Here is a 13,179-nt window from a genome sequence, read left to right as displayed (position 1 = left end):
GTGGAATTATTCACTATTTTCACGAAATTTCTGACACTGCTAAACCTGTGCTATTTTTTAAATAGTATTTCCAAGTTTAATTCAAGTTTTATATCTTATTTAAGTAAATTGTTAGGTGAAAGTACAGAATAGTTACAAAACACCCTCCCCTCCCAATGTTTAATAATAGGTTTCTAAATAATAATGTTATTAATTCAGCGTGGGTCGTTAAAAAATAAAAAAAAGTACTTTTGCACTTAAGTACTTATTCATGAATTCATGTAAAGAAATGGGGGAAGGGCTGAAGGAGCCAACATCAAATCTTTAAATATTGATTTTTAATTTTTTTATAGTTAAAAATTTTTTTTATTGCATTTTCACCCTAAACAATGTACAGTGCCACTTTGATCTAGGGGGCTACTATCTGGGACATAATTTGCAAGGGTACTATGTATGGAGTTGAGCACTTGAATTTCTGCATGTCGGTACAGTCAGGGAAGCTGGAACCCGGAAGAGAATTCCAAAGTCTTGCAGTCCTAGGGAAGAAACTATTCAAGTAGAAGGCTTTTTTACATTTAGGGATTTCTACTGTGTAGAGGTGGGATTTTGCTGCTTGTCAGGTTTGTCGTGAGTATTTACATCTAGGGGTGGGGGACAAGGGCTTGCAGTTCATTGTAGCACCTACCATTAAAATATTTGTAAAACAAGTAGAGAGATCCAACTTGTTGATGGGACAGCGGTTGATGCCTAGCTGATAGTCTGAGATCTATTAGGTTGGCGACTCTTTTGAACCGTGTTTAAGAAGGAGAGACTAGTAGTAGATGCACCAGCCCAAATGTGGCAACAATACTCCATACATGGGTAAATGCTGGCCTTGATGAGGTACAGGATACTCAGGCAGAAGTAACTTTCTAGCACGGTAGAGTGAGAGTCCACCTTTGCAGCAGCCTTGGCAATGCCCTCAATGTATCTGTTCCAACTCATGTTCTGAGGAGTTTGAATGAAGTACTTTCAGGTAATGTATCATTAGGCTATTAGTGGTTGAGCAGGTTTCTTGTAGTTATTAAAAGAAAGGAGCTTAGTCTTGGCAGCATTAAATGTGACTATCCATTTTTATCCCCATTCATTACAAACTAGCAGTTTTCCTCTAGAGTTTCCGCCATTGCCTTGGATATGTGTTCATTTATTTTCCTCTCCTGTCTTTCATAGAGCATGGTGTCGTCAGCAAATATATTAATCTTGGAGACAATTATATCAGGGAGGTCATTTATGAATATGAGGAATAATAAAGGTCCAAGGATTGACCCCTATGCTACACCTGCATTTATATTCTATTTTGACGTATGACCATCAAAGATAACCTGGATTCTTCTCTTATTTAAGACTAGCTTGGGTGCCTGGCGTTGCCCAGGTGTTTGGAGGTGTGTGTTGAGCAAAAAAAAAAAAAAAGTGGTAGTAGGCTGGCAGGCTTGAACCTGTATTGCAAAGGGGGAAAAGAACATGAAAAAATGACATCTTTGCTGCTGCATCCATCGCCAAACCAGAAGTGGCAAAGGTTTAAATTAAGGTTAGTCAATCGGAAAGAGAGGATGACTTTCGAAAATATTGGCGAAAAAAAGCAACCCCTCCTTGTAGAAAAGTGCCCAGTTGAGGGTGAAGGAATTAATGTTTTTGGCCAATTTTTCGATATTTGTATTCACACTGGATGTTCTTAGTGAATAGCAAGAAAACGGAATGTACTCAGATTTATTAAAAAAAAAAGACTTGGTGCTATTTGTGTTTTGAATTTCTAACAACTATATTTGTTAGGAAAGCAAAAAAATCAAACATCTTTTACTATTCACCAATAACATCCAGTGTGAATACACCTGAAAATATCCAGAGGTTACATCGGCCGAAATGTTGTGGAAAAATCAACCAAGATGAAAATAATAGTCTAAATAATGCAAAAAAAAAAAGAAGCAAATATATGCTTATTATTTTATAGAAAAATAGTCAAGGGAAGATAACACTGTGTTCATCACACAAAAATTGATTGAATCAAGGGCTATTCAAAATTGATTTGTTGTTTCTATAATATGAAAACTGATAAGTTTGTGATAAATATTTTTTATATCCAGCCAAATTTTTAATTATAGCAGTTCTTAGTAAGTATCTTAAATCAGGAATGTGAGCTCTTTACTTTTTAGCAGATTTTTTTTTAATTCAGAAAAAGTAAAATAATAAATTTCTGCTTAAATTGCCTTTTTAAGAAAAATTTGATTTTCCTTATGACAGTTTTCTGATTAGTGAACCCTAACCTACCTTCGTTCATCTTTTTTATTTTCATGTAATTGTTTTCTTTTGAAAAATATTCCAACTTCATTTCATTGAGTAGCTGTCAGATGAAAATAGCTATTTAAGAATATATTTTATTTTTTCAATTTTAATTTAAAAAAATTTCAGCACTTGTCCAGAATTTCCTCTATATTAAAAAAAAAAGAAAAATTTCCAGGTACATACCCATGATGGAAAGAAAATATTGTATTCCTCAAATCACAAAAATTGACCAAATAGTTTTGTTTTTATAAAAAAAAAATCATTTTAAAGTGAATTTGAGTTTTTCCAATGTCCATGTGTTAAAACTGGCTTTTTAAAATCTTGCAAGTTTGAATTATTTGGAGTTATTTCCATTTGTTTTAAAAATCGTATCACGATATTATGTGGGCCATAAAATTTGATATTTAAAAATAAAACTATTTGATGAATTTATGTGATTTTTTTTGTGTACAATATTTTTTTTCTGTTATGCATGCGTGCATCATACAGATTTTTTTTTTTTTTTATGGAGAAATTCTGGACAAGCACCAAAATTTCTATTTTTATTTTTAATGATGTATCTGCATATAAATGCAATCAGAAACATTAAAAAAAACTTTTTTTCTTTGTTTTTAGTCTCACACATATCACCAAGCTTACTGGGATGGAACCTGTAAACTTCCCCCTGATGTGCAACGAGCTTATTTCTTGCGTAATGTTGTTGACAGTTCCGAACAGACTCTTGCGGAAGGAATGCAAGACCTGTCCACATGTTAAAGAGAAAAACAGTATTGGAATGTAAGAGTGGAACCTGTCAACTCGGAGGATTGGATTCTCATGTTTTAAAGGAAAGAAAATGGAAACGAATTTCCAAAATGGACCAGATGGCAGTGAATCCTGCTTTTTAGAGCCCATCCCCAACCCTGCCATATTCACTTTCCTTCTCCCAACAATTTTAAAAAGAAACAATACGGATTCCTTATTTCCTTGTCATGACCATTTTTTTTGCCTTTCTTTTTCCCCCGCTTATCAAAAAACATTTTTAATTTTATCAAGAAAAAATATAAAAATCAAACTTAAAAAAAAAAATTGTAAACCTTTTAATGCTTGCATTTGACCTGTTTATATAATTGTTCATACTTGACCCCCACCTAACCATAAGCATAGGCCTAAGCACCAAATTGGTATTGGTCCCTATGTGTGCGAGTTTGTGTGTGTGTGTGTGATAAAAGAAAATCCTTATACAGAAAGCTCTAAACAGATGTGTGGAGCAAATATAAGAAACAATTAATGACAGTTCAAAGTTAAATAAACTTTATTAGATCATACAGTCAATAAAGAAAAAGAAAACCTTTTTGCACCATAGTATTTCGAAGGATAATGCTTTTCATAAAAAGAGAAGAGGAAGCTTATATAATATAATATATATGTATATAAACTTTGCTCTTTTCTTCTGTTCTAATGAGAAGAGTTTTTCTGTTTCCTTACTGATTGGATAATCTAATAAAGTTTATTAACTTTAAACTGTCATTAGTTATTTCTTATATAACAAACATAGACAATCAGAAAAAGAAAAATCAATGGATACAAAAATTAAAAAAAAAAAAAATCAAGGTAAATTGCTGAAGAATATCTTTTTCAACTAATATCGTCAAAGAAGTAACGTTACACTTTTAAAAATTTTTTTTCATTTTATCTAAATTTGTGGACACAGATCTTTGCAAAACATAAGCAATCATATCAAATTTATTTTGATAGCTCAATTAGAAAATTATAACTGTTCAAATTCATTGGAAATTAGAAAATTTCAAGGATTAGTTTAATTTTAATTTTTTATTTTTAAATTAGGTATCAAAAATTAAGATTTTTATTATATCTAAACTTTTGGTGTGAGCACATAAATCTTTTGCAAAACAAATGATACTAAATTTATATTGGTAGGTCAATTAGTCACCAAATTTTAACTGTTTAAAATTTGTTGGAAATGAGAAAATTTGTCACCTTGTGTACTATTGATACAGAAGCCAATTTTCAGTATGTAACTAAATATGCAGATCTGAAACGACTGAAAAATCCTTATGTCATCTGGTGGTAAATTTAAATTAATCATGATAGAAATCATAATTATTAGATCAAAGCAGTATAAATATTAAGCAAAATTCTATTACACTTTGAAAAAAAAAAGTACAAGAATTATTACAAAGTACGAATTTGATTGTACACATAAGATTCCTTTCAACAGCTAACACACTGAATCTTCTTAATGATTCTTAGCACATTAGAAATTAAGCTAGATTTTGTTTTTAATAGTAAAATAAAAATCAAGCTATAATGGACAAAATATTTCATTCGCTAAAGTTTTTAATGTACATTTTTTTTGCGAAAGAATTTAAAACTTTATTAAGCTAATTATATTGACGATTAGACCTCTTTACTTAAAGATGAGATTTTATGTGTGTAGAGATGCACACTATCATGCACATCAATTTGAAAACACTAACATTAAAAAATAAAACTACCCATCATCAAAAATAGGAATGAAACTTGAAGTAACCTGGACAAATATGTATGAATGAGATAAGAAAAAGAATTACGCATTTATTAAAAAAAAAAAAATAGTTTTTATTCAGAATTTAACCTAATAAACATACAACAAAACTACAGAAAAATCTTTATGATGTACGTACCTGTCATGGAACAGAAATTTTATATTCCAAAAAACGTAAATTAAGTAGTTTTATTTTTATAAAGAAAATCATTTTTAAGCGATTAGTGGAAATTTGCCGGCATTATAACATAAATTAAACTATGAATTATTGAATTGTGTCTCCCTTTGATTTTTAACACCCCCCCATGGTAGGTGAGATAGTTACTTCTCAAATACTCATAAAATTTGATTTTCTTAGTTAAAAATAAAATTACGTGATCAATTCATGTGATTTTTTAAATATGACATCTTCATTCTGTGACAGCTATGTACATCTGTATATTTATATATATATTTCTGTATTTTTATTTTTTGATTAAATTGAATTCTAAAAAAGAATTAAATTTTTTTATACATTTGAATTTTATCAAAATAACCTAAACATGGTATTGCAAGTTGAAGTTGAAAATTTTACTATATGTACTCGTGTTTGCATTCTACATACGACTGGTATGTGATGCCTAACTTGAGTGAAATAGAACAGGAGAATGATGTATTTGATGAAATGCTTACAATGTTTGTTTGTAAAAGAACTGACTCCTATTTACACAAAGGTTTTTCTAAATTTTCTGGCAACAACCTTAATTGTGTAAAGGAAGGAAATTTGTTTTATTCAAAATCTTACAGACGTCAGAAAAAAATTTCATCAAATATCTGTTTTAACTTTACTGTGTGTTAGTTTCAAAAAGATCTGTTTACTAAAATTAATTTTTATTAGCTATTTTTAAATGTACCTGGCATATATATTTCCCTTAATTTTTAAATTTATAAATAATAATTATAAAGTATATCATTCATTTTAAATTTTAAAAAATTATTTTAAATTTTCTTATAACAATATCTTATTCTCTGTTATTCCATTTTCTTTTTACGGTGTGAAAGTATATGTCCTTTGTTTTTAAAAAGATCCACATTTTCCTTATTAGAATTGATTTTATTGTTTTATCTCTAGGCAGCACCATTTGTGTGTGTTTTATGTCGACAGTGCTGTCCATAGTTAGGTTCTTCATATTCATTGGAAAATAAACTCAGGAAATTATGGAAAAATCAGCACTTGTCCAGACACGAAGAAACAGAAAGAAAAATTTGTATGATGTATGTACACGTGTCTGAAAAAAAATATTGTATTCCAAAAATCATGTCAATTGATCAAGTAGTTTTATTTTCATAAAGAAAATTATTTTTAAGTGATTTCTTTTTCAATATTCCTCCCTCCTCATCTTAAGAATGGCTTTCTAAAAGCTTGCAAGTTTGAATTATTCGTTCAAACTATTCTCAAGATGTGAAATGGTTGCTTGTTGTTTAGACATAGAATTTGATGTTATTTAAAAATAAAACTACTTGATCAATTTATGTGATTTTTGGTGTATGGTATTTTTTCTTTGTACATCATATAAATTTTTGTTTATTTTTATGGTGAGGGGGTCGTTCTGGACAAGCAACAAAAAAAAGTCTTATATTAAAGTACTTAACACACGGTAATCATGTGTCTGTACTTTTTAGGTGAGTAATTTTTATTATTTCCCATTTTCAAACAGGTTTATTAGTTTTGTCAGTTGATATCATGTTTTGGTCGTTTTACCCTTCAGTCTTCAGATGCCTTGTGTCACAAGACTTTGAGAATGGAATGGGAACAATGTACTTCCAATGCTCCATAGTACATCCAAAATATGTCTGCATTCTGTCAGAAATAATGTTGAAAAAGAATACATTAACTTTGTGGGTGTGTCTTATGTAGTTTTTGAATTTTAGGTGAATACATGCACTAATAGACAATCGCTTTTTATATAATAGATAGAGTGATACGTTACAAGATTAAGTGACTGTAGTACAACTACGCTTATTCAGGCAGATTATAATTCATTAAACTTGAACATCGAGATTGTTCTCTTTTTAAGTGCATTTCCTTTTATTTAGCAAAAAAAAAAAAAAAAAAAAAAATTGCAATTTGGACATGCTCCAGTGATGTGTTGGGTTCAAAATTCCATAACGACTACCAAGTTCAACTAAAGGCTTCTGCTTTTTGACTCTTGAGTACAATTTAGTGAATTATTGAGCTTGGTCAGTACTAAAATGGGTGACCATTTGGGAATACCAGGTGCTGTATGTGTTCTTTGCTTATCTCAGCATTGTTTCCAGTTATCCTGGATTTCTTGCCACTGGAATCAAGCAGTACCTACGAGAAGCGATTAAGGATTGTGCAACCTTTGCTTAATAATTCAGTGTGTGTCATACATCCTCCCTCCAGGATGATCAGATGGTCCTTGTCATTCCGATGAACAAACATCCATAATGTAGTATCTGTTTTTATGTTACACATTATCTTTTCTGTCTTTGGTCAGTGAAAACAAATCCTTCAAGATTGAGGCCATTTATATTTTTGTTCCTATTCAAAGTGTCCCTTTTTGGGGAGCTAAAATTTCTCTACATTAAAACAGCCACCTTGTGGCTAACTCTGCTCTCATGGACAGTAAATAAACACAAGACTTCTGAAAAAAGGCCAGAGGGCGAAACAATCGATGCAAAATAACCAAGAGGAAAAAACCGGCTTGAAAAATTGTAAATAGTAATACATGTATACAATATATATGTAAATAATCATACATATATTAGATTGAATAAAACATCCAACAGTTTGCAAAAATATTCGTAAAGCGAAAAACAAAATATTAATATCGTTAACAAGTGTTTGATTGGCTATGTTAATTGGTGGGAGTCAAATCTATGAATAAATGGAAAATATTATTTTTGCAGGTTTTTCAGTCATCCGCTATACACACATACACTTATTTATAAATTAGGATTACACTGCTCGACATACTATCATCTGATGAAGGTCTCATTGACCCAAATATAAAATCAAATTATCATGGAATAGTCTAATAAAATTTATATTCAAGTAATTCATTCATAAAAGATTTTTATGCAATTTGTGGGCAATTTAAAAAAAAATAAATTTTATAGTTAAATTTTAAGCTTATCTTAAAACTTTAAAAATAAAAAAAATGGTATTTTAAAAAAAATTAACAGCAAGTATTAACTTTTTAATGACAAATATGAAAACATTTTTATTAATGGTAAACACTAAAAATTTTTAATGGAGTGTATTACAGATTGGAACTATAGTATATTTTTTTGCTTTTTAATGGTGGATAGAATTTTATTAATGGTGAACAATGTTTTTAATGAAAAAAATGTAGATTTTGATCAACAGTAGAGAATCCTGTTATTTTTTAATGGAAAAATTTGATAGTTGTGTTATTTATACATGGTTATTATTTTGATATGAGATGTATTTAAAAACATGGTGGAAAATAATAACTTTTTGAGAAATATGGTAGTTTTGTTATTTTTGTTTATTAATAGCAGATAACATTAAACTTTAAGAAAAAAATTTAAGGCCATCGCATACATATTGGTGATATAGTTTCTTCAAATTATCTATTTTTATGCTAATGAAATAGTAAATTTGACATGAATAAATCTATTGTATATTTATGTACAGAAGTCAGTGGAATTTTTTTTAATAGTTAACCTAAAAAATGTACTCAAATCTTGATGAATGCAGACGACTTTTTTAATCAAAGAAATTTAAGATTTTGTCATGTTTATTCTGTAGCAGAAATACTGTTATATTACTGTTATACAAATGTATTAATTTTTTTTTTTGTTAATTTAAACAACTTGATTTGCATATTTAATATGTCCGGTTGATAGCTGCCTCTAAAGCTTTTTTTTGCTTATATATATATATTTTTTAAAACTTTGTATCACTTAATATTTTTTTCTCCAAAATGAGACAATGCTTTAAAGCCTATCCAACTATACACAAAAATTGATTCAACATAAAAATAACCGAAGACTATATCAAATATGGCTTTTCAAGTCTGCTAGACTCTTACATTCTCTAGCACATCTATGTAGACTCTCATATGCCGTTCAAAACTTGGCACAGATTGGCACTCTTTACCACATACGTTACAGGTTACCCTTTGAAGGTGATAGTTTACAGATTCTTTTTGAAGATAACTGTCGCTGTAACTTGTAAGACCTGCTTTGCTCAGACATAATTTACCTCAAATTCAATCACAGAGAATCACAATCATTTTCATTTTGAATTTTTGAATCCCATTTCCTAACAACTCTTAAGTCTTTCATGTATCGTATTCGTGTGCACCAATATTAATGTCCGTTGCTCTATTTAGTGCACTCTCTTCTCAATTATGGTTCAGGATCCCACATTTTCGAAAGAGATTTTATTTATAACAAATTTGAAATAAAAATTAAGTTACAATATTTGTATTTGTATTTTTCAAACAACTGTTCTCATCTTGAGTGTCATTTTCTCAACATTTTAGTCGATGTAACCTCCGACCTTCTTCAGGTTTATCTTGTCAAACTTAGGAATGTTTCTGTTTAATTTGGGAATCTGTACTGAATTTGGAATTTAAAAAAAATTTTTTATTCACTTTTCACCCCAAACAAGGCACAGTGCCACTTTGAAGCAGGGGGCTACTATCAGGGACTTAATTTGCAGGGGCATTATGAAGGGAGATGAGTAGAAAGATGTTTGTTCACATTACACTTGAACTTTTGCATATCAGTACAGTTGGGAAAGCAGAATTCCGGAAGGGAGCTCCAAAGACCTGCAGTTCTGGGGAAGACTGAAAAATACAATTGCGAATTACTTAGGACCTCTATCCAGTTATGGCTGATGGAATGAGAGCATGCTATCTTCATAAATTAAATAAAGGGTCTCGTTCAGATTCCTGAGTTTGACAAAAAGCACCCTAAGAAGGTCAGAGGTTACATTGACCAAAATGTTGTGAAAATGACACTTGAGTTGAGAACAGTGGTCCAAAATCTCTAAATAATACAAATAACCAATCTTCATCTTAAAAAATGAGAAATGTAAATTATAATATTTGATATCCATCAAAAATTCAAATAAGGAATTACAATAAAGAAAAATTCTTCATCCATGGATTTTCAAAGATCGACCCTTTTTATCAGAGGTTAAAATTAGTAAAAAATGTATCATTGATTAGCCTAAATTTATTTAAGGTAAGTTTTGAGAAAGAAAACTGATATAACACCTTTGTCAGTTGTTGCTTTTAATGATGTAGATTTTCTCATATGAATATTATCAGATGAAACCTGCTAAGAGAGTAACATCAGTACAAAGCCTTGCCTCACTTTAATAAAAACAAAAAGAAAGAAGCTTGATGCATGGATATTGCTTGAAAACTATCAATCAAGCAATGACAATCATCAAACATGGGGTTTCAACCATTACATATGTTCAAATTTAACTGACCTTTTATATTTCAATATAATCCATTCAGATTAAAGATGCTTCCTTAAGGAGTACAACTTTATTAATTGATTTACTAATTTATTGAGCAATGATTTGATTTTTTACTTTCACTCTTTTATTCTTTTTAAAGGCCTTTTAGTTCACAGAAAAGTTTTTATATATTTTCAATTTTATACTTGCTCCAATCAGTTGGGAGGAGGGTGTAATGGATACCATCATAAACTATAAATAGCTATTCAAAATGAAAACTTGTGAAAGTTCAGTTTTAAAGAGATCCAATGTCTTCAAAAGTTTAGTTTTATTGTATTACTTGAAATAAAGATGATCTTGAAACAGCTGTAAACAATATCTTTGTATATGCCATTTATTTGGAACATGATTTGAAAATTATTTGAATTGTTCAAAAAATATATATTTCATTAAAATTTTCAAATTCTGCTCCAAATAAAGAGTATACACAAAGGTATTAAAGTTCTTTACATCTTTTTCAAGGCCATGTTTATAACAAGTAATACAATGAAACAACACTTTTTACGAAATTGGATCTCTTCAAAACAAGATGTAAAAATATTTTTACCTTAGTTGAAACAAAATAAGATCTTTTGATAAACATTCATATTTTGCAATTCGGTTTAATACTACAATAACTTAAAGAAAAAGATTTTAATTTTATGTTATGCAGACTTATTGTTCTATTGACAATTATTTCAAATTTCAATGAAAACAAGTAAGTCATTTATTTTTTAAATTTATTTTTGTAAGTTTTGAGGAAGTGGGTGCTAATTTTAGACTTAACCCTACCAGATCGAGTTATTGATATACCGATAATTTCCCCAAAATTCTATATACTGATTTACTGCTAAACCTATATTTTTCTGATTGCGTGTTTTTGTGTTGTCAGGGAGCTAAAAATAGCTACCCAATCACTATTAGCCTTGATTTAGCGCAAGCCTAACATTCTGCAAGTGGCTTCCTTTATTTTGGCGGTAAATGAAAGGCAAAAATTATTAAGGTTTAAATTTTTTTTCACAATTTAGGTTCAGTATCTTAGGTCTGGTAGGGTTAAAGGATTAAAATAAGAAAAAAACAAAAAATAAACAGAAGCTTACCCTAACCCAATTGAAGATTACTCTCAGACTAAAGTTTATTGATACAGTAAGTTTACTTAAAAAAAAAAAAAAAAAAAATTAAGCCTGAAATTAATGATTACCAAAATCAATACCCATCTTTGATTGACAAATTTGGTTAGGTGAAAGTAATGGAACAAATTTTAAAATAACAAAACTTAGTTTCAGAAGTTTAAAACTACACAGGTCATAGAAAAATTTATTTTTATCGTTTGGTAAAAGTTATTTTTTGTATGTTTTGTGTTTTGATTTCTTGACTCTAAGAACCTTTCTTTGTTTTTGAATTTTGTTATTGAAATAACTATTTAGAATTTCTTTAAATGTTTTGCTTTTCAAGAATATATTCAATTTTTTTCTCTTGTTGTTTTATACTGAAACTTTTGCTTTAAATTTTATTTATTTAAAAATGGCTAATAAAAGTTGTTTCATTCAATTTCTATCCAAATATGTTTCAAACATTCATCAGAACAAATGCCAATGGAAATCTACCCTAAAATCCTTATAATATTTATAAAAGCTTCAGAGAATCAATAAATTCTGTCTGTAATTAGTGAAGGTTGCTGATGGGAAATGCTAATCTATTATATAAAAAGATCAGTTGTTGGTGTGTTTTGTATGTCTAGGTAAAACTTTAAAAAATACAACAACTCTGTACAAAGTTAATATTTTGTTTTAAAATAGGATAACTCCGGAAAAATAATGTCCTAAAACTAAATATTTTTTCTTTGGAGATTAAATGGCCTTTTGTATCCTAGGATATTATCAAGAATTAAACACAATTTTTTTTTTTTTTTTAATGTTAGCATGTAGCAGCCCAGAAAATAAGTTTGTATTTTTTCAAATTAAAAACTCTACTTCCAGATATAATCTATTGTTTCTTAATCATTGTCATATCTCTACAAAGAAATGGGATAACAGAAACCTGATTTTAGTAGTGCTCTTGAAACATCCTTAATTTTATTTGGTGCTTTCACTAGTGCTCTGAAGGCTTCCTAAGTTTTATTTTTCCACTTCTCACATAAAAAAAAGAAAGAATTTCTCTTTTAAGATTATGGTACTGAGAACCTTTATTTAACATCTTTTATTTAGTTTTTTTACAGTCCCAGGTAACACGGGTACCCATGCTAATCGCTTCTAAAACTAAATGGAAAGTTGCTCAAATATAATTTAAAGTTTTAAGGAAGATTCCCCCACCCTCTTTCCTAAATTTCATAGTCAATTTACATTTCTTGTTAACAAACTTCGTTATGTTGCTCCCCCCCCCCTCCCAAAAAAAAAACAAAAAAATTGTTTATGTAAATCTGTTTCAAATAAGGAAATTGCACTTAAATTCTATGAATGTTTTTGAAAAATCTTTGGAGACAATTTGTTAAAAATGAATCTGTATTTTTTGGTTATTTTATTTATTTTCTTTTGCATTTCATTTTGTGCAATAAGTTACCACGTATCAAGAGGATAGAGATTAACGAGATGGATTTTCAGTTGAATGATGAATATTATGAGAGAGTTGAAAATAATAAATGAAATGAATTTGTGTGAATATGCTGATTCATATCTCCCCACCCATCCATACAAATTTAATATTTTGAAAGAAACTATATTACGACTCTTTTTTTCCTTTTTTGAAACTTTTTATTTTAAGATTATCAGCTTTATTAAAAAGTAAAAAAAAAAAAAGGTAAAAAATAAAGCTATTTAAAATGACCAACGTTATTGTAAATAATTTACTCTAACATGTTTTTACTATTTTT

The 13,179-nt window shown here is 29.2% G+C and overlaps 1 protein-coding gene across 1 annotated transcript in view; it reads left to right on the top strand.

Annotated features, from left to right (window-relative positions):
- The window catches only part of LOC145279674 (uncharacterized), a 64,874-nt gene extending 55,316 nt beyond the window's left edge, over nt 1-9,558 (top strand). The window contains exon 5 of the mRNA XM_080130939.1: nt 2,914-9,558. Within this exon, the coding sequence (XP_079987065.1) occupies nt 2,914-3,054 (141 nt within the window). The 3' untranslated portion in view covers nt 3,055-9,558. The remainder of the gene's footprint in view (nt 1-2,913) is intronic.
- The last annotated feature ends 3,621 nt before the right edge of the window (nt 9,559-13,179 follow it).

This window comes from Euprymna scolopes, chromosome 7 (assembly GCF_053919585.1).
Source record: "Euprymna scolopes isolate OS-2025 chromosome 7, ASM5391958v1, whole genome shotgun sequence".
NCBI classification, from domain to species: Eukaryota; Metazoa; Mollusca; class Cephalopoda; order Sepiida; family Sepiolidae; genus Euprymna; species Euprymna scolopes.
Note: the sequence above shows the minus strand (reverse complement) of the source record. Positions and strands in the feature narration are given on the sequence as shown.